Source organism: Leopardus geoffroyi, chromosome D2, assembly GCF_018350155.1.
Source record: "Leopardus geoffroyi isolate Oge1 chromosome D2, O.geoffroyi_Oge1_pat1.0, whole genome shotgun sequence".
Lineage (NCBI taxonomy): Eukaryota > Metazoa > Chordata > Mammalia > Carnivora > Felidae > Leopardus > Leopardus geoffroyi.
Window position 1 is genome coordinate 55,319,479 of NC_059334.1, and position 27,507 is coordinate 55,346,985.

General features: G+C 48.0%; 1 protein-coding gene and 2 long non-coding RNA genes across 52 annotated transcripts in view; 2 read left to right on the forward strand and 1 right to left on the reverse strand.

Moving 5' to 3' along the window:
* The window catches only part of SORBS1 (sorbin and SH3 domain containing 1), a 231,542-nt gene that overhangs the window by 87,114 nt on the left and 116,921 nt on the right, over positions 1-27,507 (reverse strand). For 26 of the 50 annotated variants that reach the window (XM_045438317.1, XM_045438293.1, XM_045438332.1 and 23 more), the window contains exons 4-11: positions 26,100-26,168; positions 23,228-23,323; positions 21,030-21,158; positions 11,701-11,727; positions 11,467-11,579; positions 6,289-7,005; positions 5,288-5,650; positions 1,463-1,607 (exon numbers count right to left, since the gene is read on the reverse strand). In XM_045438317.1, the coding sequence (XP_045294273.1) occupies positions 1,463-1,607; positions 5,288-5,650; positions 6,289-7,005; positions 11,467-11,579; positions 11,701-11,727; positions 21,030-21,158; positions 23,228-23,323; positions 26,100-26,168 (1,659 nt within the window). The remainder of the gene's footprint in view (positions 1-1,462; positions 1,608-5,287; positions 5,651-6,288; positions 7,006-11,466; positions 11,580-11,700; positions 11,728-21,029; positions 21,159-23,227; positions 23,324-26,099; positions 26,169-27,507) is intronic. The other 24 variants (XM_045438324.1, XM_045438320.1, XM_045438338.1 and 21 more) reach the window with 10 other exon arrangements.
* On the forward strand, positions 6,208-8,384 carry LOC123576862. The gene is made up of 2 exons (XR_006701612.1): positions 6,208-6,315; positions 8,249-8,384. It is a non-coding gene; the product is annotated as an uncharacterized LOC123576862 (long non-coding RNA).
* Positions 8,399-9,013, forward strand: LOC123576863. The gene is made up of 2 exons (XR_006701613.1): positions 8,399-8,513; positions 8,809-9,013. It is a non-coding gene; the product is annotated as an uncharacterized LOC123576863 (long non-coding RNA).

Consider the following 27,507-nt stretch of genomic DNA (forward strand, 5'->3'; position numbering starts at 1 on the left):
GTTTGACTGGGTTTTTTTTTTTTTTTAAAGATGAATCATAAAGAAGTTCACAGAGAATCAAAATTTCACTTTGTCCTGCATGATGGACAGTGTCTGGGCAGAGAAAGCCATTGCCAGTAGGGGGTATGACCCTGCTGAAAGGAGAATGGGGTCTTTTATATAGTTTAGGGTGGGGGTTGGGACCCTTATCACCTTTGGAAGAACACAGATTCATGGAGGACAGTTAATTTGGAGGCCACACATAATGAAAAAAAAACTAAAATTACTAAAATAACTACTTAAGATTCAAGTGGGAAGATTTTAAGTGAGAAAAAATGTTTCATTCATCTGTTTTACAAGTTAGAAGCAGGAAACAGAAAACTCCATTTAACATGGAAAACAATTAAAAATAGACTCCAGTTCCATTCTCATCCAAGTTATGTGGGGGATGGGGCGAGCAGCAGGCAAGTAGGGAGTTGAGAAAAGGAAGACTGGGTGCCCAGCTTTGAGCTCTGAATAAAATAATTAACATTCCATGTTCTATGAAACTCAGACTAGACAGCCCTTTCTGCACTAGGAAACAGCTTCACAACTTCACACTGCAAAGGATTTTTGTGAAGGGGAAGCTTATTCCTCTATTGAATTCCAACAAGTTAAAACTTGGGACTTTACTTAGCATCATCTTCTGAAGTTTTAAAGCAGAAAGGTCGACATATACAATTATTACCTCAGAGCACTTCGGCTTCACCTAAGATGCCCCTTCAGAGAAGGGGAAGGGCCAACCAGAAGCAGTAAGAGAAACTATAGAAAACACACATGGAAACCCTCAGCAGAGCTCTAAGGGGCCACGTGAGCCTCATGTCCCCAGAGGGTGCACTGAATGACAGCCAAGAGCATTAACTGCTGGCAAGAATCAAGGCCGGTGAGTCACAAAGAGAAAGTCCAGTAGCCTGTTTTAGAGGCCCCAAAACATGTTTGACATTTTAGAAAGGTTTCCACCCATTATGCTTTCTTTTGTTTTTAAGTTTTGGTACTCAAAATTTTGCTTTCTAGAAAATTCATGATGTCAAAGAACTACATGACTTATTACAAGAAGTATTACTGTACCCAGATTTTCTAGGCAAAGCTCTGATTTGGTATCTCATGATGAAGAGTTAAGGCGCACAGACTTTTTCCCTTCTGTCTTTTCTTTCTTTTTGGTGGAATCATCTGAAGGCAACTGTGAACACCCAACGTGTGGAACACATACTACACCAGCTTACTTATGCAGATGCCCAACATCATGCCAAACCAGGGGCCTACCTCCCTGCTGTGGTCTACTCTGTGGGTCACAGGAGGGAGAAGACTGGGGCAGATGACCTGGGAGAAGGATGGGGTTTATGAAAATTTCTGTGGAATGGCAGAATATTCTTGCCCCTGAAGTCACAGAACAGCTATGTTGATGCCAGTGAGCTGGGGGAGGGGTTCTCTGAAGCTCTCTTACCTCGATTGTGTTGCAAGAGCACAATAGTAGGATTGACAATTGTCGTAGAGGGGTAGGCAGATGATGGTTTGCTAACTGGTGCAGAGATTTGGGAATCCGTTCCAGCATGGGATGAAGACACTTCATTCAGTAGAGGGCCTGAATCCTGAAAAGAAAACAAACACTGTAACCAACTGTAAGTACATGAAACCTAATGTTGATGCTTTTTAAAAAGCAGAAATTTAAAGCTTTGCAAGGAACTTAATTACAGAAAGAAATGTAATCAATGAGACATCACTAATTCCAGTTAGAAGTATAAGCTGGAATGCTTAGTCTCTTTGTTGGTGTTAGTAAGGGTAGAGAGGGAAGGTGAGTGTTACTGGAATTCTCAGCCACATCATTTATTATTTTCACCTGGTAATAACTGTGGATCAATCCGGTTACTGAAAAAGGAAATTCAAAACAAAGTAGAACAACATGCAAGACTCATGCAATTCCAAATGTGATCCGAGAACAAGAGCTGGTTTAAGGGAAAAATCAGGAAAGTTTAGTACACTTGTCTAAAGAAACATGAGACAATGCGAGCACAAGGAGCCATCGATGTAAGAATGAGGAGGAGTTAAGTATCGGTACTCCTAGAAAGCTACTCTTATTATTTGTATCACTCAACAACTTCACTAGCATTTGTTTCTGAGATTTGGATATTTTCCGGTCCTATCCTGACATTGTTTTTCATTGCAGTATTGAGTGACAGAGATCTCTGAAGTCGTAAAGACTTATGAAAATCCTGACTTCAAAAACCTGAGGTCTAAAAACCAATAAAACCATTACTACTAACGTTATAATTTGCATGATGGGAATAATGCCAGTCTTTCTTAAAGACAGGAAAATAAGACCTCGAAATGCAGTAAGGATATGTAGGCAGTTTCCTCTATCACATCTATAAATCTTGCCAAGTTTCTATTTTGGAATTTGCAGACCTCTAGCCAGAACGTCATTCTTAAAAGGGTTCGAAAAACAAGACTTTGATCGTTACTCTCCAGATGAAAGTATGGCTCAAAGCAATTAGTATGCTCCAGAGATCAGCTTCTCTGTAAGTGCCCATAGGACAAAAGCCATGCCTCCCTTCCTCTTTTTTGCCCCACCCACCCTGCACCTAGCACAACACCCTGCAGACAGTAGGTGCTCGGTAAATGCCACCTGAATGACTGGAGCCATCCATTAGCAAAAGTGTTTCTGAACAACTTCTGCAGCAAGAGAACATGTGAGCATCAAGAGAGAGTGTGTCAGGACCAGGGACAGCTCCTGACACACAGTAGGGGCTTCCTGGACCACACTGGCTTGGTCATTCCAAATCTTCGGAAAGTGCCCTGACGTTGCAGCTGTTAATTATGAGCAACAGCTCAGTTTAGTGAATAAAATCTTTCCAAGACTCGAGAGGCACAATATGATCTTGTTCAAAAGTGCTTCATCTCCATTTTTTTTTCATTTGTAAAATAGAAAAAAATTACTCTGCTCTTAATTTGCTTCCTAAATGATTTAATAAAGATAAATGACACACTCATGAAAATTCGGCCATAATGCACCCAAGAAACACACCAAAAAAATCATGCATATGGCTTTTTAAAGTATAAATGCCTACTGTGGTGTCTGGATGGATCACGTGAACATTAAGTATTACACAAATATTCTGTGCCACGAGGCTTGTTTCTGGAACATCACAAAAATGGCTATTGACTAAAAGAATGTGGATCAATTAACATGAATTTTCTTCTTCCCTCTTACTCTTAAATAGCTGCAGGAACGGAGCAAATATCAACCTGTGGCTTGGCCACCATCCCTAGGGGCTCCTGTTCTTCTCGACAATTCTCATTCAGTGGAGGATCCCAGGCGGTTTCCTTTTTCACCTGTTACCTGGGGCCAAACCAGAAGTTCTCAGGCCAACTGAAGTCTCCCCTGCAAGTCTTTATCAGGCTGATCACTCAGGTTTGAGAAATCGAGGAAACTGTCCTAACTAATCTGTCCTGGCATACCTGAAACAAAATTCAGTACGAAAATCTAGATCTATAAAGGTGATAAATTTGAGAGTATACAACAAAACTACTCACAATTGTATATACCAGGACACTAAAAATATCTCACTTTATATGCTGCTCAAGAGAAATATTCTGTGCCAGAGGGAAGAATATCGATACCACCTATAACAAGAGCAGCTTCTCAATTCACCTGTAAGCTGCACTGGGGTGAGGGGAGTGCATTAGGAACAGTCTAGCAGTTTCCTCCAACAGGTTTGAGTTGCAAAGCTCAAAGCTAGAAGGACATCTAAAGCCCCTGGGCCATGTTCAGTTGAGTCCTGACCTAACTGCATTGTGTTGCATCTAGAGATCTGAGAAGAAGTCCTAGACCAGGATGAAGCCATTCCCAGCTTTGGGGCGCCTGATATCTGGCTATAAATTCTCCTCTAAGCCAAAAAGTTCTCCTGCTTTCTACATGACTGGCTTCAGTCATGTAGACTGAAGCCACAGGGCTTCAATGAGCCACAGGGATGTTACTGAACATTTACCTTCATCAGCCAATTACAGGACCCACTGTGGTCCGAGGACCCTCAGCAACAGAACCCCTGGGATGTGCCTGATCAAATCAGAGCCCTAGGCCCCTCTGCAGACCTATTCCAGGACTCTAGGAGTATCATCTAGAATTGACAATTTAAACCAGCTTCCTTGCCTCTTAGATAATCTAAATCTCATGTGTGCTAAGCTTGAGAACCAATATGCTATCCACAAAAAACCCCTTTGAAAGCAAGGGCTGCACGCTGTTCATAGTTGTACCTATGGAATCTAGCAGGATGCCTAGGACACGGCAGGAGCTCATTAACTGTTAACTAATTAGCCACTAGCTTACTTTTAAGAACTCTGGCCCCCACTTGCTAGGGCAAGTCCTCGGCAACGTAGCTGACAGTTGAGTGCACTCTCCATGGGAAGCACTATAACAGAAGTTTAACATACTTGGTCCTACTGTACCCCACAGGCCTGTGAGTAGATCCATGCATCCCCATCTCACGATTCACTCTGAGGTTCTCACAGATTCTCTTGATTCCCAGAGCTCCTGAGGAGAGAAAAGACTGGGTACCCTGATTCAGCTTTTCCACTTGGGCTTTCCTACCTACAATGGGGACTCGTCCCTCACAGGATGGGGCCTGAGGTATCGGGGCTCTTTACCTTCACACGACTCCTGGAGCAACGTTGTGTCACAAAGGCCCCTGGGAGCCTCCAGTCAGGGGCCCCAGCAATTATGCGCCTTTGGAGAAAACAGTCCCAACGTTTGTGCAAGGCTTTTAGATCCATTTGCTCCATTAAACTCCATCCCCTCTCTCTTTTTTAACCATTCTCTGCCATTGCTGCATATAAAAGAGTTTGTTTACTTGCTAAATCAACAAAGGCCCTGGAGGCTCACTGTTCCCTGGTGGGGAACCTGCCAGCCAGGCCATCGGCTTTCCCACATGGCTCCTCAGCTCTCCAACACCACATCTGCTTGGCCTCTCAAGAGCATCGCGAGCCAAAGGAAAGGCCACAGAGGTTCTCTGAGGGAAACAGAGTTCTTTTAGGAAGATGTGCATTCCGAATAAGACAGACAGGAAGAGGGACGTGAGGGGTCTGTGAGCAGCTGCAGGAGAACCATGAACACGCACGGGAGGCATGCACTCCGGGGAAAGCAAACAGTCACCACACAAGCACAGTGGCGGTGGACACTTCCCTCAGAACTTAGCACTTCAGTGAGAAAGGGGTTTTTCGCTGCCAGGAGCAGACATTCAGGAAGGCTTTGAGGAGGGGGTTCCAGCAAGCTTACGGTACTTGAAACAGCTCCCGTGAGGTCAGGCTCCGAGGCTCTGCGGAGGTCCTCCGGTACCGGAGGGACCAGCGGAGGAGGTGGTGAGAAGGATGGCGGGGTCTGGCTAACGGGGGGGTGGGGGCCAGAAGCGCTGGCCGGCTGGCTGTGGTGGGGTCGCCTCTGCAGACGAGGGGGAATGAAATCATCTAGGGTCGGGAAGGTCAGAGGTGAGCCGGCAGGGGCGGTCGCCGGGCTTGGGGGGCCAAGAGGCCCCAGAGATGCTGGAGTTCTGGCAGTGCCTTCTTGCCCTCTGTCAGTATTAACCAGGTAGAGAGGGACAACTATTATCTCAGGCTGGGCTGAACTGGAGAGAGTGGCATCCTGTAGGAAATAAGGGGGTCGTTACGTAAAGGGGCACGGCAGGGAAGAAGGAATTCCATATTTAAACAGTTGAGACTGGACATGCAGTGATGTACTCTGAGAAATATTTAATCGGTGCCCGTCTCCAGAGTACATGAGACCGTCCGTGCTAGCCAGCTGGCCTCCTGACACTCCGTGACACAGAGGGAACCCCATCCAAGTTTACTCTCCATCCTTCTATTTTTGAATCCTTTTAACACTTGAGAGAGAGACAGAGAGAGAGAGACAGAGACAGAGACAGAGAACAACAGAACAGGCAGGCAGGCTGTGTTTAGCCCCCAAACTGCTTGCAGAGCCCGAAAGTTTGGGAGTCAATACAATTTCTTTGGCACCTTGTGAAAAGATATAAACATTCCATAACTCACCATGTTGTTAGTCTATGGATCCCACACTCCAGCATACTTACATATTACCAGAAAAGAGAGAGGGGGACAGAGAGGACTGTGCCGAGGTGTTTAGAGAGAAGAATTCGGGATTCAAGCTGCAGCGGTGTAGACGAGGAAAGGGAGGGGAGGGCAGCCCAGAAAACAAGGGAGCTGCTTTGCAGGAGTTTCGAAAGAGATGGTGTAGAAGACACACACACATGTCTAATTCCTTGCCTTGGCTGGATAACACGGCTGCAAAAGGTAAGGTTCTTTTCTCTTCCGGTTTTCGGGAGCAGAGGAAAGCTGGGGGCCTAGCACAGGTGGTCTCACCGCGTCCGGGAACGGAGGCCGAGTGCACAGGGAAGGACTCTCGCCCCGGACGGTGGCATCTTTACAGATGTCAAAGAATAGCTTGGGAGGGCCAGGAGGAGCAGAGGGTGGCTTTCCCGTGCCGGCCGCGTGGGAGACAAGGCTGGGAGCCTGTGCGCGAGCGCCTGCAGTTTCCAAGGGAGTGCCCGTGGCTGGGTCAGGTGCAACACAAGAGGAGCTTTGCGCTGCCACCCGGCAAATGTTATTGGATAAACAAGGTACATATAAGCTGCTGACCTTTTTATTCCCAACTGCCTTATGACGTGGGTTAGAGCTCACATTCTCACTGTAAACTGTCCTGGTGGCCACACAGTGGTGCCGGGGTTGGGAGGAAGCACTGGGGAACGTGGAACCAGGAAGCAAGGGCCCAGGACGCACCAAGCCTTTGGCAGCGGATCTGGCTGCCAGGGAGATGGAGACGGGCTGGGGTCGTGAGGGGCTCTGTTGGCTGGGGGTGCTGAGGGGGACGTAAGGCTTGGGTGAGCTCAGGTAGAGGGAGTCCTTGGAGGTACTGTGGATGGTGGGGGGCTGCCATGCAAAGCGGTCCCCTTTAGGGAGAGGAGGCCGAGGGGGAGAGAGAACCTTCAGCATGATTTTCAAGAGAAAGTATCAAAATGGGGAACAAAGAAAGAAAGAGGATGGGAAATGGAAAGAAGGATGACCATTAGAAATAGCATAACATGATCCGAAGAAAAACAATTCTTGACATGTCTTTAAGCAAATCCTGAGCTTAGAGTCCTCATGATCCCTACATTTCTCCTCCGGGTAAAGTCAAGGACTAAATCATACTCACCTGGACAGGCAGGCCTGCTTCTCTTACATCTCAGCCCAGGAGCGGCCACGTGCTAAGCCACTTTGACAGCCATCCTTGGCTGACCGCACCCCTTGTTAGCCCTCCGGACTGAAGGGTGCCTGAGGGCTCACGGCCAGGGCAAGAGGCCCCAGAGCCCCCACACCTTTCCTCAAAGATCTTTCTCTCCATGCCCTTAGCTCTAAAAGTTTAAGTTCACTGAAACACTCGAATGTCTTTCATTCTCTTCCCTTAGGAAATAGGGAATTGGAAGAATCATCCTTATTTGTGTTCACAGGAGACAGATGTCTTAATTGAATCACTGAGATTTAGTGCTCAATTCCATAAGCATAACCAATTAAAGCTCACCAAGAAGAGAATGCTCAGGATTTAGAATCCACATGTGCTCTTTTCTCAGAGGAAACAATCTGATGGAACTAATTATTAGAAGGAAGACAGGCATGAGATTAAAAGCATGTAGTCTCCCATTTTTGATGCACACAGAACAAAGGGACCAGGCAATGAAGCACTTGATTTGCCTAATGAGTTGGACTGTGCCTGGTTCCTCAAATTCCAGCCCCTTCCCCACTCCCATCCAGCCCACCACCGGGCACAGACAATCCCACAGTGGGTGCCCAGCCTCACACTCCTGGCTTAAGCCCAAAGCTCTGGTTCCAGGCTGAGAGGAAGGTATAGGTCACATCTCATTCCCTTTCCCTCAATACAGCTCCTAGCTCCTCCTTGGGTCTCAGTGGGGCAGAGGAAATGGAGTAAATCTCCAGAATGACCCTCATGTCAATGAGAACCATCTGGCAATCAGTGGAAATTAGACCATAAAATGAGGAAAGTTTATTTTCCTTGTGTTATGGATTAAATGTATGTCCCCCAAAGTTCATATAATGAACCCATAGCCCCAAGTGATGGTGTTTGGAAGTGGAGTGAGTAGGAGAGGAGATGGGGTTATGAAGATGGGGTCCCCATGATGGGATCAGTGTCCTTATAAAAAGAGACTAGAGTTCACTCTTGCCCCACCAGGTTAGGACACAGCAAGAAGGTGGCTGTCTATGTGCGAGGAAGAGAGCCCTAACTAGGAACCACATCAGCTGGCACCTTGGTTTTGGACTTCCCAGCCTCAAGATCTGTGAGAAATAAATATCTGTTGTCTAAGACACCTGATTATGGGATTTTGTTACAGCAGACTAAGCTAAGACACCTAGATTTTCCTCACGGGTTCCTATCTTCAAAGACAGCCCAGTACTAGAAAACCAGAACATCATCTAAATTGCACCGGCGAAGTATAGTAAGTTTGGTCAATACTTAGCAAATGGGTTATGACCAAAAGCCGGGAGAGTGCAAGGCTGTGGGTCTATCTGGGGGTTGTTTTTTATTTTTTGTGGAGTGCAGGTAGCAAGAGGAAGGGATACTAACAAGGGTGACTAGGTAAGAAATCAAGTTTTTTGAGTCTGGATTAGAAGATCAACCCCAGAAACAGTAAGCAACTCATAACAAACTCAGTTTTCAAGCTACAGATAACCTGGATTGAGGAGAAACAATTTGGATATCCTAGGTTAACTTGATGCCTATCCTTTCCACAGGGTGCCCAAGACAGTGCCAGTGGAATGAGGCCATGTGGACCAGTCAAAAGTACAAAACGAATGACCCCTCTTCAGTAGTTAGCAGGAGTAAAACCCTCCAGTTGGGACATACTTGGTTCCAGTGAACTTACACCGGAGGTTGGGGAGGTTGGGGCATGTTTCAAACCGAACAATGCTCTTTACAAATAAAGCACTTGAACCATCACACACCAAAGGGACTGGGGGTGAGTGGAGTGGTGGTTGTCAGGGAGAGAAGCAAAAGCCAATTTTGACTTCAGCTCAGAGTTACTTTTACTTTGAGCTCCAGTGTCCCACATGTGATTCTTCTTGTCCAAAGATAGAAGTAGGTTTCAGTGAGTTTTTAACTTAATCTGCTTTTGGCCATATAAGGTGCCAGGGCTGCATGACATCAGGCACAAGGCTTTCCAGGGCTTTGACCCTGTAGAGAAGATGCCTCCCCAGAGTGTAGACAGTTCACCCTGAGCCAAAGGCCTTCCTGTCCCAAAGAAGGAGGGAGATAGGCATTGTCATTTTACATGGAAGGAACTACTTTCTGATTTATTGTAAACACTGTACGAACTACAGAGGCAGCTTCCATTCCTGCCTAGCTGGCTAGTAATGAAATTCCCTTCATCCCTGTAGAAGGTGGGGGCAGTGAAGAAATGGAGCTGCTTGAAGAATCAGATATGTTCCTAGCTTATACAGTTCCAGAAACTGCCCATTTCCGCCTCCACTGAAGACCACCGTGATGATGCTGCCAGAGAGAGGGGAGCCCGGGTTCCTCGTTACGAGAGGCGAGGAGAGCAGCAGGTTCCGGACAGCAGAAAGAAAGGCAGCATCTGGGAGCACCAGAAAACAGGATTCCCCTCTGGCCCCGGGGTCTCCTGGACCCCAACTCATTCCTTATAAGGAGATGCCAGGCCTGTGGGGCTCTAAGAGCTATCTTCATCTGAAACTAAGCCAGGGCAGTCCCCAGCCCAGCCCAACTTGGTTCTGTCTAAGCCAGCATAGTACTTACAGGTCTGGCAATGGCTCTATGGACAAGAAGTCATTCTTGCATTCAGAAAACAAATCCAAGAAATAATGTATGACCTAAAGGTTCTTGAAAGTTGGGTGGCCAATTGTACACTGAATATACAGAACAAAACCTCTGTATCAGCAATTTGCCAGGTTCTCTTTAAGACACCCCAGTTAAAAAAAAATTCTTGGAGAGTGACAAATAAGAAAATATGCTATCTGTAGGCGATATGATAGGAAATTCACCATTATGATAAAGTTCACCCTTATAAACTCCTTGAGGGCAATGTTTAACATCTTGATCTGAACACAGTGAATGCTCAGTAAAGCTGTAGTAAATAAATGTATTTAAGAAGAATTTTTATTTACTTCACATTCTCAAAATTATCTCTTCAGAAGAGCTCTCTAAGAAGCCAAAGGAAGGAGCGAGTTAGCCTTTGAACTACATCACTGATAGGGGAGGAAGATGTGCTTCCACATTTGCCTTGAATTAATCAGCACCATCTCCTAACTCAGAGCCAGCTCTATTCACGCCTGAGACTGCAGAGACAGAAGCCTGTCTCTGAGAGACAGGCAGCGCACTCACACACCGGGGAAGGTCTCGGAAATGGAACATCGATGGCAAGTCATTTACTGGACAGCTGTGTCCTATAAGGGCATCATGAGGCACACCTGCAGCTTGGGTTCTAGCCAGTGGCCTTGCCTGCACGTGGCTGTGCCTACGGGAGGCGAGCATGGCGGGAAGGTTTAGCGGGGCTGCTCAGCGACACCTCTAAGCCCGGAAAGCCAGGGTCTGCAGAGAGGAAGGAAGACGTCCTCTCTGACTTGGTTCCATTTCAGGGGCCAGTGCAACTTTATGCCCTCAGGAGCATATTTTTTGGAGCAGTACAGTGTCCTTTAAGAGAAAGGATGGCTCCATCCCATGGATGTTACTCCTCTGTAAAAAACACTCTTCACTAAACTAAACTAAAACAGGATCTATTCTTTCATCAAAATGGCAGAGTAGTGACAGGGAGAGGAAGGAAGAAAGATCAGGAAAACAACTTAGGGGAAAGACTTAAGGCAAAATGATCCCTTCTCCAAGTTGTGCGGGGCCTGGGGCGGGGGTTGGTGTGTTCTTTAGCAGATCAGCACGAGGCAGTTGAGGCTGTGCTGTTCCGGCCATTCAGACGTCTGTCTGCCTGCTCTGGGCCACTGGGTTTGGGGCTGGCCACAGCTACCCGACCATGATCTGTAAGCCTAGAGTTGCTGGAACTCTTACGGCAAATAAATGCAATAAACACGAGAGCGTACTCTTTGATTCCAGAGTTTTTAACCCACCAGGCTCAGACTCTTCCCCGCCTTACTCAGGGCTAAATGCATTCCCTCTTTCAGAACATTTCCACATACATTTCAAACCTAGAAACATTGGGCTCACACTTCCTATCCCCTGGTATAGATCATCCTCATCCTCTGCTGTCCTTGAGCCCCAACTTTTCCCTATCTCTGGTCCTTGCAGAACTTTTCCAGTTAGCCAAAAGTGTGGCTCAGATCCCAGTCCATTATTCAGCTGGGCAAGCAGGAAATCATGAGTGCAGGCTAAAAGACTCAAGAACAGGTGCCACTCACCAGTCCCCACCCCACCCGTGGGCACAGGCCTACCTGGGGCTTGTCGGAAGAAAGGTTGGGATGCACACTTCTGTAGCCCTTGGCAGCAAGTGAGGAAGGCTGGGCATTTCCATTGGCATCAGCATTGGAAGAGAGCCTCCACTCATCTGAGAGATGGGGGGAAAAAAAGAAAGAAACCCCTCACTCACAGGGAACACTCCCCGATTCCCCTCTCATATAAGTCCCTGGTGGAAGGCAGGGGCAGAAAGAATGCAAGAGAAACCATACCTGCTGAGGGATTCTCTGAGTCCAGAACTACGTGTGGTGCAGAAAGGATGAAAACAAGAGAAAGGGGCAAACAGAAATGGTTACACTCGCAGGAAACAAGCATGTACTGCAGAGAAAGAGGAAAACCCAGCACCCCGTGGCCTGACACAAAATGCCCTTAGTCACGATGGCCTAATTACCATAGGAACCCACTCTAAACCATGATGTGCTCACAGGCGCTGACCTTTGAAAACACAAGGCTCACATTCACAGTAATGAAGAAACAATTGTTCCTTGACATTCTTATTTTACAGACAAAAAGGCAACAGAACTCTCCCCTGCCCTGTCCCTAGTAACTCCCATTCCCCTTCTCCATCCCTGATGTGGGCTCTGAATGACCTCTCCTCATTAGCAGGCTGGGCTTAATTAACTGACTCCAGAGAGGGAGAAGTAGATAAGCACTTTTTCTGTGGCTACTGGCAGCGGGGGCTAGGGGGAAAGCATGATTTAAGCCCAGAGGTATCTGCTGTGATAAGGACTTTGTTTTTTCCTCCTCTGCCTGCTTTCCTTCTTTCCATTTAAATGAGCCACATAAACATTTCAAAATCTAATCACCCTGAGTTTTCATCACGTGACAAGCCACCCATGTCCCCTTGTGGCTGGCTACCACCCTGACCTCAACTCAAATCCTGGATCCACCACCGATGGGCTCTGTGACCCTGAGCAAGTTCTAAGCCTATTTTCCCATCTGAAAAGTGGGGATAATGATATGCTTGCTTCCTAAGTGTTGCTATAAGGATTAAATGACATAATGCAGGAGAAATGCTTAGCACAGTGCCTGCCAGGGCTCAGTAAATGTTTGCTAGCTATCATCATCACCTTCTGCATCACCTCGTCTCTATGCTCTACCCTCCACCTAGCCCAGAGGTCAGCAACCTTTTTCTATCAAGGGCCAGACAGTAAGTATTTTAGGGATTGCGGGCCATACGGTCTCAGTCGCAGCTATTCAACCCTGCTATCCTAGCACAAAAGTGGCCACAGATAACATGTACATGAATGAGTGTGGATGTATTCCAAAGAACTTTTATTTGTGGACACTGAAATTTGAATTTCATAGAATTTTCATATGCATATAATACTATTCCTCTTGTGCTTTCCTTTGAACCATTTTCTCATTGTACTATTTTTTGTACAAAAATAGGCATGGACCAGATGTGGCCTGCAGGCCATAGTGTGCCAACCCCCTGAACTAGCCAAACCCTTAACTTCCTTCTTCATGTCCTGCCTACTCTTTTTTTTTTTTAATAACTTTTAAAAATTTATTTTTTGAGAGAGACAGAGCACGAGCGGGGGAGGGGCAGGGAAGGAGATACAGAATCTGAAGCAGGCTCCAGGCTCCGAGCTGTCGGCACAGAGCCCGACGCAGGGCTTGAGCCCACGAGCTGTGAGATCATGACCTGAGCCGAAGTCGGATGCTCAACCCACTGAGCCACCCAGGTGCCCCGTGTCCTGCCTACTCTTCTCTTACCCTCTAGGGGTATAAAGAGGGACTAATACAGCAGCTGTCACAATCCAAGCCCCACCTCAAGGACTAGAGGTGGGCTTTCCAGATGTCAAGTGGAGATTTACCAGTGTTACTGAACACCATCGAAGGGCCAGACACTGTTAGTCACTTTTGTCCTATCTAGTACTTCATTTAGTGTACACAGCAAGTCTGTGAGGTGGGTGATCACTCTACTTCACGGACGAGGACAAGAGAGGCCAGCTTGCCCCACATCACACAGCTTGGAAATGCAAAGCAGCCAGCCTGGGTATCCCGAAGCTAGTGCAGCACTCTGCCCACCACCCACAGCCACCAACCCCCCCCCCCAACAAACAACCACCTACATTCCAGGGAGGAGGTGGGAGAAAAGGTGTGGGAACAAAAGGCAAAGCGTCAGGTAAAGGTTTCGAATGGTTTGCACCCCTGCACAGCAGTTCAACTGCAGCAGAATCACCCGCGTGCTTGTTAGCACAGAGTGGAGGGCCCGACCCCCAGCGCTTCTGACTCAGTGGATGGGAGGTGAAGCCTTACATTTCTACCATGTTTCCCAGGTGATGCTGAGGCTGCCGGTCCACAGTCCATACTTTGAAAACCACGATACAAGGAACATTTGAAACACATCGTTTTTCTGGAAAACTGTTTCCCATTAACTGTTAACTATTTTGTACCCATTTTTGCTTTCTTTTCCCCTCTAAAATAGAGGGTTTTTTAAGTTTATTATTGAGAGACAGAGAGAAAGAGAATGGGGAAGGGGCAGAGACAGAGGGAGAGAATCCTAAGCAGGCTCCAACCTCAGCATGGAGTCTGATGCAGGGCTTGAGCTCATGAACTGTGGATATGACCTGAACCAAAATGCTTAATGGACTGAGCCACCCAGGGGCCCCCCAAACAGGTTTTTATAACGTTTCTGTCATGTATTCTTTTAGTGGGTTGCTGGGTACATTTCTGCTACTCCCTTATGCATAATTCACAGGTATTTGTCTTCTCTTCCCAACCACATAGCTGGGGAATTTATAGGATTTGAGTTTTATGCACATTATTGCAATGTTCTGGCTTCTGTGACCAAGGGCAGGCTGCCAATCACTCTGAACTTTCTTTTTCTCGTCTATAAAATAGGATCCTTACTCCATGGACACCACAGGGTTGCTGAAGATCCAGAGATCAGGCATATGAAGGATCCTAAAAGCGACCATTTTTAACACTCACTGTTGCATCCATCCAGATTCCTGGCCCAGAGATTTATTTGCACATGGCAGGCCCTCAAGCACGAAGTAACACAATATGATAATGGTTCCCCCCAACCCTGTATCCATCAACTTATACTGTCCCACCTTCCTAAGTTATTTCTAGCCCACCTTTGTCGAGCCATTCTGTCAAATGTATTAGATTTACACATACACTGAATATCAATAGGTTCTGAGTGAGGGGCTATCTGATGAAGGACGTGAGCTTTCTACACGGACATGGGGGCACATTACTTTGCCTGCTCTTTTGTTCTTGGTTGAGTTGCTTCTATTCAGGTGACACTGACAAGCAGATGCGTCATGGACAGCGGAGATGAGTCTGTCCCTCCAAAGCACTAGTCATAAGGGGACTATCATTTTGGCATCCAACTGTCTAGCTGGAGTCCTTGCTAACTGCACATCCCACAGCACAGGACAGCCTCATCTGTGAAATGAAGTATTATCTACCTCTTTTGAGTCATGAGGACTTAATGGAAATACCTGGCAGAAAGTATGTGCTTATTAGTAAAATTGGAATCCAAAACGTAAGGGAAAAAAGTTTCCCCACACATAGAAATGAGAGTTGTTGACATCTGCCATCTGATAAACAGCTTTGAGAAGGTAATATCCATGGAAATCAACCCACTTTTTCTTCTCATTTCAAGTCACAAAAACTGTTCCCCTCACCTTGCCCCAGAAAAGGCAATTTCCAGGACCTCTCTAGGCATTCCTCTCTTCCTCACTAAAGGAAGGCTGAATTTCCAATGTATGTCATCCTCTGTTACCTAGTCTTCTGAACCTTGAAGGTCGGCACCAGCCCACAGCCATTTGTATCCAAGTGCGGCAGGTGAAATTTTATATACATAACCATCAATTATTAGCTCGTGGTTGAGGAGACTGTCAAAATGCTTCTTTCGATAAACGTTACCTCAGAGCCCCTGAGCGGGGAGGAGGGCTTAGGAAAGTTGGATTCTAGGTAGGTTTTGCAGCCCTGCTGAGACCGAGCCTTTCCAGGAGAAGTACAGTTTATTTTGTCTTATCTTTTCCTCTATCTGTTTTTTATACATGATCTTCGCTGGCCTGTGGCCACAACCTCTTGATATTTTCTTTTATCTCATTCTGTGCTAATTTCATTTTGGTCTGCTCTGAAGCTGTTCTGCTGATCAGTTCTTAGGATCTCAGGATAACTTTTACCGAGTCAGATTCGATGTATTCTAGGAGGGTATCCCAAGAATTGTCACCAGTGGATCTAATAGTGTTCCAAATCTCATTTATGTTTATTTCTTTATTCCAGCTCTGTGGTAAATAATTTAACCTTACCCAGAAAGAGATCTGGCCTTTGCCATCTGCCTTCTGGGAATTAATCTCTGAATCCATAATGTCATCCCAATGGGAGCATCTTTGTGCCAGATCAATAATGTGATTCAGCCTGGGGACTTTGAGCCATCAAGAGCTCACCCTCGGGCTGGAGAGTGAGACTGGCCACATGAGCAGTGGATAAAAACTCTGGGCACAACAGCTCAGGAGAACTTCCTGATTGACAGTCCCCTGAACATACTGTCACACCTCAATCCACACTCTGAACTGCAAATTTCCAAATGTCTTTTAGAAACTTCTTTCTAGAGGTCCTGTCCTTGTCCCAATTAACAAAACGTAGGGGTTGAACTGAATTTTGGCTTGTGGGTCAGAACACGGGGATTGATGGTCTTTAGGCTACATCAGACAGGAACTAATGCATCCTGACTTCCTAGGAGAGGTCAACAAAAGTCTCTGTGCTTGCTTCTTCCCTAGAGCTCACTTTGGACTTCTTCTCTTGGCTGATATTAATCTGTATCCTCTCCCTGTAATCCACCATAACCGTGAGTATATGAGTATAGCAGCTTTCAATGAGTTGAGTCCTAGCAAAATATGAAACCTGAGGGTACTTTTTGGAACCCCTTCAATGAGCATTTGGTGTCAGAAATCACGGTGTTCTCTGGTGGAGTCTTTTCCTTCCAACTTCTTTGTTTGGCCCCAATTCTTGTACAGGTATGCATAGAAGAGGACTCTAACTCACTTTAACGGTCTTTAGCAGTCTTTAACTGCTTCCACGTCAATTTTCTCATGATATCTTTTTGCTACTGCCATTTCTGGAGCACAAACACAAGAGTCAAACCAGAGGAAATGAGTTGATTTACACCCAAAGCTAATGTGGTAGTCAAGAATCAGGCAGGAAAGACTGGAGGCAACCGGCACAGAATTAACAAAATGCAGGGGTTGAACTGGATTTTGGCTTGTGGGTCAGAACATAGGGATTGATGGCCTTCTGGCTACACCAGACAGGAAGCTTGGTATCACACTCACCGGTTCATCAGGCTCCCTGTCTCTTCTGGAGTAACACTCTGACCTGGGGACACAGGTGTAGACTCCCTGAACCAACCAGGTCAATACCCAGACCTGGCCAGGCAATGATGGCCAGGCAAGGAAGCAGGGATAAGGTAATACCTCTCCCAGAGTCAGGGAGTCAGCACTAAAATTATTGCAGTTCTTTCTAGAAGGTTCTGATCCAAAAACCTAGGTCCACATTCACAGATTAGGAGGCTGGTCAGGAAGCCACGGTTGACAATCCAGAGTCGAGCTACCTCTTGAGGACAGGAGTCTGGAGGGTGGGCTTAAACCGGGCAACTCCTAGGACTCTACCACTCTCCACCTCAGACAGCACCTCCATCCTCCCAATCTTGGATGCACACGGCTCCTAAACCCACACTCTGAACTCCAAGTTTCCAAATATCTTTTAGAAACTCCTTCCTAGAGGTCCTGCCCTTTCCCCAAAACTTAGTATGTCAAACTATGGAATTCAACATCCCTTTCTCTCCCTTCATAAAGCCACTGCTTCCATGAGCGCCTCAGCCATCCTCCTAGTCAACCAGGGGAGGCACTTCCTTCTCAGCAGGTTCACATCTCCAAGCTCCTCAAACACACTGTACCAAGCCCTGCCACTTCACTCTTCCAAATGCACTTTCCCCCTGGCCCTGGTTCTTCATTCCCGCTGCCCTCAAGGCCACCAACTGCAATTACTGGAAGGCTGTGACAGGCCTCCGGATGTGCATAACTAGGATGGTTGTCATCAAAGAGCACCTGTTGTGTGTCTGGCTCATGCTCGATCTTGGTGTGAAAGAGCTCACTGAATCCCAGCAACTCTACTCAGGTCATCCCCATTTTATAGATGAGGAAACCGAAGCTCGCCAAGGCTGAATGAGTTGCCCACATCACGAAGATGATAAGTGGCAGAGCTGAGCCTCAACAGAGGGCTGTGTCACTGCAGAACTAGACCAGGTCTCATAGGATGAGGGAGCTGAAGCAAGGACTGGAAACAGGAGCCACCTCTGAAATGCGGGTGTCAAAGGGTCACGTAAGGAAAGAAACCAGGACACAGGTGCTGGGCAGTAGCACAAGACTGGAGCTTCCAGTCTGGGCAAATGATCAGCAACTTGTAGATATACAGGGATGGAAGGAGGTGGTGAAGCCAGGGAGCAGGCAGAGAAAGGCAGACAGAGCAGCTGGGGCACAGATGCTGGCCCTGGTGATAAGGGGGGGAGCTGGACGCTACTGGACATCAGCTATCTGTGAAGGCACTGCGAGTAGGAAGCATGCCCTGTCGTTGGCAAGAGACACTCGCTGCCTCATATGTGCGCTGCTGGTCCGGGCTGAACGTGGCTGCCTGCAGATGGTGCAGAAAATGGTTTGCCTGAGGCTTGTCGAGGCCCATGGACTCCCAGGCCCTGTGACAGGACTAGAGGCCGCTGCGGGGTAGGCAGGTCATCAGCCAGAGACCCAAGCGGAGGGAGCAGGCAGGGATGAGGGGAGGGCTGAGGAGCCGCCTGGACACAGCCAGTCAAGAGTCCGCAGGATGCTGGTCCGTGAGCAGTACAGTAAGAGGAAAGGTCTCCAGCTGGGAGGTCCCATCCTTGGACTCACATCCTTTTTTAACCTCACCCCAGTGTTAACTCATCCCTGCCTCTTTGGTACTTACTCTTCCCCTTACTCAAACCCAGCTTCTTCCTTCCACCCCAAACTGCCCTGGTGTGTAATCTCGAATCTGACCTCAGTGAATGGGATTCTGTTTGTGTCAGGTTAATCCCCAAACTTCCCAAGGTCATAGAGCATTTTGGAGCTAGGAAGCTTGGAAAGCAGCTTGCACAGGTCCCTCATACTTTACATGGTCTTCAAAGGTGTGGCTTCCCCAGTCGGAAAGCGCAGAAGTGGACTAGCGGCCCACGCCAGACTCCTCTGTTGCAGCAAAAGGACTTCTGTCCTCACCTAATGCACCTAGAATTACTCTCCTTTTCCTTCCCTTCTCCCCATTTCTCACCACAATTCCCAGTGACTACTTAGTGCCTGGCACACAGATGATGCTAACTAAATGTCTGTTGGCTTGGAGCCAATGAACTCCACTTACCAGGAGGAAAATAATCTACTAAAACTGATTTTTACCTTGGAAGTGTGCACGACTGGGCTATCCCCTAATTCTTCAATGTATTTGCGTTTTCAAACAAGATCTTTTTTCACCCAAGTGAGTTGTCAGAATTCGTAGGATATAGAATTATTTGGAGACTAGAGAGCTTCTTAAAGTGCTCAAATCACTGCACAGCACTGTAAGCCCAAGCCCAAGACTACTGGGCAAAAGAGTAGCAGGTGTTCTATGTTAGTGCCACTCTATAACCACCAGGGGGAGCTCAAGGACCCTCTCCTCCTCCCATTCGCTCTACCTTTTACCACCAGAGAAAGGGCCCTGAGCTTGATAAGGTCATTTTATTGGGCCATGAGCTGTAGGTATTGTCTTTTTCTTTAAATTATCCCTTAGGATTGTCTCTTCCTCAAACATTCTTGGGAGCTAGATCTTCCCAGTTAGGCCTGGAGAGGCTGGATTAAGCTAGCCTTAGGAAGGAATTATTTTGCCTTCATTGCTTGGCCCTACCTTTTCAGGTACGGGTTCAGGAATATGAGGCCAAGAAGCTTCTTTCAACCAATAGTGCTGGCAGCCACTTATGCCTGCCCTGAGACCAGGGAAAAAGAAGCCCTCCATAGGGAGGCAACATTATCAGAACAGGGTTTGTGCTCAAACCCTAGCCTGGCCTAATCCTTGGGCATCTGCCTTGGCGCTGGTTATAGGTGGCTGGGACAGGAAGTCAGTTTCCTGGGCATGACCCGGGATGCTGGGCATCAACCATCCCCATCCTACAGAATTCCATCTCATCACAACACACTGCTCCCCACTGCACCAAAAAGTTTGTGTGTCCCACTTCCTTTTGTCTCCAGTCCCAAGGAAGTGGACATTATCCTAATTCCTTTACTCCCTTCATTTCCATCCAGAAAGGAAGAAATCCCCTTTCCCTACAGCAGTTTTCAAATGTGGTCCTTGGAGCAGCAGCAACAGCATGACCGGGAACTTGTCAGAAATGTAAACCCTCCAACCCCACCTCAAACCTACAAGTGGGAATCATAAATCCTAAAGCTCTGGACTGGGATGCAGCACCCTGTCATTTTACTCCAGTGATTCTGATGCAGCTCCAATGTGAGAACCAGTGCCATGTGGAGGGCAGGGGGCCACAAAGCCAGCTGTCCCTGTGAAACCTCAGTGTTTCTCAGTGCCCAGAACACTTTGTGGGGTGGGGGTGGGGGGGTGAGTGGGGAGGGGCCCTCTGGAGCACCCTCTCTAGAGAGGTCAAAATAATCACAATCATAACCTACGAATAGCAGCTAAGGGCTTGTTCCATGTCACTAGGCAGGTGCAAAAACTTTACATCCTCCATGCTCACAGGAATGCTATGAGGCAGGTGCAATTATCAAGCCCATTCTACAGATGAGATCGCTAGGGTTGAGACAGTGAAATGTCCCGTTCACAGTTGCACAGCCACAGGTGGTAGAATGCCGATCTATTGGGTTCCCAGGTCCCAGTTCTCAACACCACTCTCTAGACACCCTGAACAATGGATCAGATGGGAGGTGGGCTGCATATGGGAGCTTCTTTTGTTTCCCTTGGCTCCTAGTGTGCAGGGGCCTCGGAATTGCTCTTCTGTTCCTGCTGCTTTGGCCGCCAGGTCACTCCCACCAGGCTTAAGCCCTGCTCCACCGTTTTCCTGGGAGCCTGGCCAGTCAGGCACCTGCACTTCTCAGCCCCCCTTGGATTCTCCCCTCCTACTGCCCCAGCCCTGCCTGGCCAGTTACACCCAGCTCTCAAAAGCGGGGATGGCCTTGCAAAACCTCCCCTCTAGCCCATCTCACCACTCCCTCCCATGCCCCTAAGCCACCTCTGTCCTCTGCAGAGCCATCGGCTCCCTAATGAGGTTTCTCCTCATCTCTGGTCAAAAGCTAACAAAGTGGTGGCCGCTGCTATGCGTCTGCCTGAAGCAAGTGAATACCCATTAGTTCAGGCCACTGATCACCACCCACCACACATGGAGTGAGGTGTTGACCGTTCTAGGGACCCCTGGGAGAGTTAGGAGGCAGCAGATGAATTCGTACCTTTCTGAGCAAAAGCAGGCGGGCCTCCCTCCCTCCCAGTATGACTTTGAACAGTTCCCCCCAGCACAGGGGTCACACACCTGGTTTGCTTTCATGTTGTGGGGTTTCCTGAGGGCTCGTGGGGCTGCTGCTTGGGACTTCCCTGTAGGAAGACGAGGCCCGGAGAGTCACCGCTCCCTTCCCAGTGCAGATTTTCGTTGGATCCATGTCTGAAAAGGAAAGGCACAAAAGAGAAGCCTGAATCCAAGGCTCTTGAAGGATTAAAGCCAGTAGTCAGCTAGCAACTCATTACAGCCAGAGAATGAGATGAACTTGCTTATAGCCATGGAAAGCCTTATGGTCAGTGTGGTGGTCAATGAAAATTAATTTGTGGGTGGAGGAGAAAGACGAATCCCATTTTCGGAGGTTTACCACACGTCATGAGGTTCGGGGAAAATGGAGGCAACAATGAGTTCTGTGTAAGTTATAATTATCAGCTGAAAACATTTCAAAATGAATGCAGGTTAATTCCTTTTATTAGATGAGGCTTGGGCTGGTGAGTAGACTTCTGACCAATTAGTAAGGCACAATTCAAGCAAGAGCTGATGAGAAATTTCTCAAGCTTCCAGACCATTCTTCTTATAAAAGAGCAAGCTGGAAACATTGGGAATCAAGTTGTTCTGGGGAGAATCACCGCTCCCTGCAGTTCCCCATTGGAAAAAGAAAAAGGAAAAGGAAAAGAAAATCTTCTATCAGCAAGTCCAGACCCTTGAAATGATGACAGGATATGCTGCCTGTGGAGAAAGACCATGGGTAAGAGCCTCACATTCCAAACTTCATGAATTCACACCAAAGAAAACGACAAGAAGTGCTAAATCTTTCAGTGAACAGTGTTCACCGCACCCCCCACTGAGCCTTCCCTGGGTCCCGACCTCTCCTACAGTTCACAATGGCCTAACAGCAGACCCAGGCCATCTTTCAAAATTCCATTGAGAAGGATTTTAAAACAGACCTCAGAAGATCTGGATGTGCATCCCTAGGAAAACCAGTGATGGGGAGGCCAGAAACTGACGTAGATCAATCACACAGTGCTAGAAAGCACGTGTTTCCTTCTGTGCAGCTAGAGCTGAACTGAATTCCACAGTTCATTTTTTCAAATTGCTCACAGCACGGCCTGGACCTCTGACCTAAAATTGTCAAGACTGCGATCATGTGGTAAGGCTGAAGGTGGGTGATGGGCAGGATGTAGGCTCAGACATCAACCCCACCCCATTCCCATGCCAGGGCAGGGAGAAGCCTCTTCCCTCCTTCTTTCCAAGTCCAGCAGCCTCTTTCCAACAGCTCAGATGAACGACCACTGCGTGACAGGAGAGAGCAGACAGGAGAGAGCCCCGTCAGCACCTCTTCCCAGTGAGAGTGAAGCACAAAAACACAAAGTATGGCAGAGCAGGTGGCAGCCTTGGGGAGCATGCGACTTGTCCAACCCTGTCAAGAGGATGAGTGACTGATGTCGCAAAACTACTGGGAAAACTGATTCATGGTCTTTTCAAAAAGGATGAGCAGCAAACTGACAAATCCAGCCATCCTAGGTTCCCAGGTCCATAACCAGATCTGCCCAACTCCCGAAAGCCCCACTGGGATAAAGCGCCACCTCAGCCTCACTTGTCCCGTTTGGCACAGAAGGAACCTACATGCCAGAGCAGAGAGCTGAAGGGCACCCTCTCCTTGGAGAGGAGGTGCAGTCGGGGGTTGACGAGGAAAATAGCCCAGCAAGCCTCACAGGGGTGCATCTAGGTTAGGTATCTAAGGCAGCTGCTTCAAGTTCAGCCCAACTCAGTGGTTCCTTCTGGGGATACATTCATTCTCGGGGAGACTGAAGTTTTAAATAAAATACTGGGAGCTGGAAGCCCCTCTGCAAAGCCACGTGCCTCATGTACCTCCATGTATCACATACCTCATGTACCAAAGACCCAGGGCAGAGTAAATGATTAGCCTCTGGACTGACCCTTCTACTAAAGAGAGGAGGGGCAAGGCACCTGTCAGTTCTTCTCCTGACTTGCTGGCTCACAGACACACACACACACACCCACACACACCCACACCCACACCCACACCCACACACACACACAAAGAAAGGAAACCAGCCAAGGATGTGAGAGGGAATAAGGATTAAGCCTTTGAGTCTTTGTTAGAAGGAAAGAAAGGAAAAACATGCATGATAAGCTAATGAAAGAAAGAAAGAAAGAAAGAAAGAAAGAAAGAAAGAAAGAAAGAAAGAAAGAAACCCAAGAAAAGATACCTGGAGGGAGTACCAGGCCTGAAGAGCTTTTCACTGTCTTCACGGGAATTATTTTAACAGCAGAAATAGAGCGTGCACGTAAAGGGTCGGCAGTTGCTGAAAACACAAAAGGGTAAATGGTGTATCCAGAAAGAACATTTGGGAAACACTCAGGCAGTTGAGGAACTGGGCAGGGACAATAGGAGGAAAAGAACACACGAAAAGAACAATATGAAGAGCAGTAGATGCGGTAATTTAAAATAACCTGCTTTCCCTCTCCAGGGTTCCATGCCAATATGGCAGAACCCTCCCACCGTCACCCATACGCAGTTGGTCAGTGTTCATCTGTGCCTCGTGCCACAGCAGGAATGTGCCAAGGCTCTGGACAAAGAGATTTCCAGACACACAGATGGCCTGGCACACAGAGGAAGGGAGAGCACCCAGCATCCAAGGGGCCCCTGGGAGAATAATGCCGGGGTGTCTGTGCTGGGGGCAGGGCCGTGAGGAGGAGAGCTCTGGCTCAGGCCCCAGATGAGCGGAGGAGGGAAGGGAACAAGCTGCTGAGCTGCCTGGTCCTCTCAGACACCACAGCTGCTTCCCCACCATCACAACTTCCGGGGTCCTGTGTCTGCTCTCACAACCATGGTCCTCTGTCCCCGAGCAAATCAGAACCTCCATCTGTTGGGCAGCAGATGGTCTTGCTCAAACCGGCCTTTCCTGGACAAGAGGTTGCCAGGTGTCCAGTGCATGCTCAAGGCTCTGGGAAGCACCCACGGACGCAGCCCAGGATCCTGACAGCCAGCATGTGGGTAAGAGAACTAGGATGGCTGCCTGGGATGTGGCCAGGGATGTGTCCTTATATCCTGGGTGCTCATACTTCTCCATCTGCAGGCTGCCCTGCACCCCCTGTGTCCCCAAATTCTGGAGTCTCGATGGTGGGCACATCCCCAAACCTTCCTCCTCACAAGTCTGTTGGGGGGCCTCCCCTCACCCTCTCGCCCTAATGGCAGCAAATAGAGATGGGAGCTCACGTGTCATGGCACCAATGTCACCCCAATGAGCAGCACTCCGAGGTCTTATGGCCCCAGATCTACATAATAACTGGGGGTGAGGCTGTTTGGGAAGCAAGATGGTCACTAATGCATCAGTATCATGCAGGTGAGCCTGCCTGGGGACAGGAGGGATGTAGGCACCTCAACCTCGGAGAGTTCACCTTCCAGTCCATCATGCTGCTGCTTCATAAGGCAGTCACATAGCATACGGCCATCAACAACTAAGTAGATAATAGCAATATTACATGTATTAAGATGCTTTCACAGCAATCCTACTGCCTGCTCCTTATGACCACCTGGGATTTTTGTTACCATTTTCAGAGGAAAAAGCAAGAGGCTCGGAGCTGCTCAGAGTCATCCAGCTTTTAGGTGAAGAGGCTGGAGCTTAGATGTCCTGGCACCTGGTTCAGTGACCTGTTCAGTTCCCCCAGGCCGCCATGACCACCTTCAGGTGACATCTGCTGCCTCCTTTCCAAATGAAGGTTGAGTCTTACCGAGTCGAGAGTGGAATCCACCTGCCACCCTCTCCCACACCCCTGAAGTCTCCTCTACTGATGAATTCATGGGGATGGGGTTGGTGGCCCCACAGGTTTTCTAAGCATCAGGGCCCAACCCCTCCCCATGCTCACTGGATGCTTAAACACACCCCTGGAGCCATGCCACAGGCACTGCCCCTCAACGCTCCCAAGCGTAACTCGGATGAAATCTTACTAAGATTGTCCAAGGCCCTGAGAACATGGACCCACACCATGAGAGAGGGGTGGTCAGGGAGGGAAGCAGGGAGGCAAGGAGCATAGAGCAGCAGAGGAGATGACCCCCAAACCAACTGGGCCCCCCCATTCCCCATCTCCTCCTGTGCTCTATGCCTTCCCTTCCCGGCTGCTCCTCCTGACTTTACACTTTGCCTGGTCTCAAGAGGAATATTCGGCTGAACCAGAAGGAAATTACGAAGGCTAAACGTGTCACTTTCTGAAATTATTCTTTGAGAGATGGTGCATTTTGACTTGAATGCTCAATGACAGGACTTTTGCCCCCTCTCATTGATACCACAAAATGTATTGGGACGAGCACAGATGGAATCACTAAAACCCCGAATTTGAAGCAGGAATAAACACTGCATAACATCTAATTCCCTCATTTTCTAGATAAGGGCACTCACATCCATAAAGACGATGGACCTCCTGAGATGTCTGTCTGTGAGCAGCAGAAGCAAGGTACTTCACCACTCTGCTCACAACACACTGCAGAAGTGACATGGGAGCCTTGCTGCCCGGCTACTTGGGCAGCCACGTTGAGACACTGACCATGAGAGACCACAGGGCAAACGGGACCTCAAAGGTCATCTCACCCATAATTCACTTCACACTTAAATCTTTTGTCCGAAAATGTTTAAAACCTGAAAATCGAAGATGCACAGGAAACTAATGCCACTGAAATAACTTATTTCAGCATTAGAGGGTCTTGCCTCAGGGTCAGGACTGTGAGCGTGTCACTATTTACTGTAGGTGAAAGTAAAATGTTGGGTGAGAGAGACTTCAGGCTGATAAATGCCATTCACACCAGGCGTGACACAGGCCTCAGTCGGTGTACTTGACCTGTTGTTACTCACATCTTATGAGTGGGGGAGAGGTTTTAACATGTCACCTCACAGTGGAAAAGAGCGACCTTGGACCCACGAGATGCAAGAACATGCTCAAAGTTGGCGTGAGAAACAGGTCTCCAGTTCACGACCTGATTCGACCAGTGACTGCTCATGGCAGGCCAGTGGCCCAGGCCCAACATACTCTGCTCCACGTAGAACTGCTTTGTGGTACCAGTCGGGCTTCCCCTCAAGACCTTACCTTTGTCCTGCCCATTGCTGCCTGGCGCCAACCCGTTCACCACGGCTTTAGAAACACCAACATCACATTCTGAAAGAGACACAAAGAGCACAGGCTTGGGATTATGTACCCGCAACATTTATTGAGTCCTGCTGATGTGACATATGCTGGGACAGGCAGGCTTTCTCGGGGCCTGAGGAGGGCCCCCTTGGGCACCATGGGAGAACTCTGAGCATGTGGTGTGGCTCGAACCAGGAGAGAACACAAAAGCTGTTTGGGGATGGGAAGATGACAAACTCTCTTGCCTCCCTGCTGTGGCTTCATTTCTGACATTAGAAAAAAAAAATCTGCCTGGGGGACCTGAGTGGCTCAGTCATTTAAGAGTCCGACTCTTGGTTTCAGCTCAGGTCATGATCTCATGGTTTGTGAGTTTGAGTCCCGTATCGGGTTCTGTGCTGACAGTGCAGAGCCTGCTGGGGATTCTCTCTCCCTCTCTCTCTGCCCCTCCCCCACTTGCTCTGTCTCTCTCAAAAATAAATAAATTTTTAAAAAGTAAAATAAAATAAAATAAAATAAAATAAAATAAAATAAAATAAAAATCTGCTTAATTCCCTCAAAATGGTATCTCCCGAATGACAAAAGCTTAGCTGCTCACTGGCAAGCCGGCTCGAAGACTAGCTCAAACGCATCCCTGGGCATCCAGAGTGAGAGCTGTCAGCAGACAGAGACCTCAGGTTCTTTGACACCTTCCTTCACCCCACACCCACATCCCCGGTCACCAAAGGCATGCTATCCCTCCCCTGCAATGTCTCTGGACACTGCTCCTCCTCACCTGCCCACTATCCCCCATTGAGGCTCTTGGGTTTCTGTCCCGGAGATGACACGGTTCCCCAACCACCGCCTCCCCACGCCCCACCTCCATTCTGTCCCTTCTCTATGCCCACTGCCAATCTACGTCTGGAGAGAACCGTCTAGCTCCTGATCTAACCATGACCCTTTCCGGGTTAAAGAGCCTCAGGGTGCAGGACAGATGAAAGCAAAATGGCTCAATGCAATAGTATCTTCTTAAACCCCTCTACTGTAAGTAGAGGGCATTTCACCTCTGTTTTGAAAATGAAAATATTGGGATTTAGTCTGGGAATTCATTCATTTAAGTTATTTCCATGAGGAAAAAAAATGTATTCCAAATTCCCCCAAATGCACAAATGATTGTTAAGAACCTAATTTTTTAGTAAGTTGGATGACGTGTACCTTGGCCTACCTGATTATATTTAAATTAACTGACCTTTCTGATAATTAAAAGCAAGCAAACCCACAAGCCACAGTGGCCAGCAGCTACCTCAAGGGACAAAGCCTGGGCAGCTCAGCTTGGATTCTGGGCTCTCCAGCCACTGGTCCCAGCCTTTCCCTGCTACATTTCCCTCCTCAG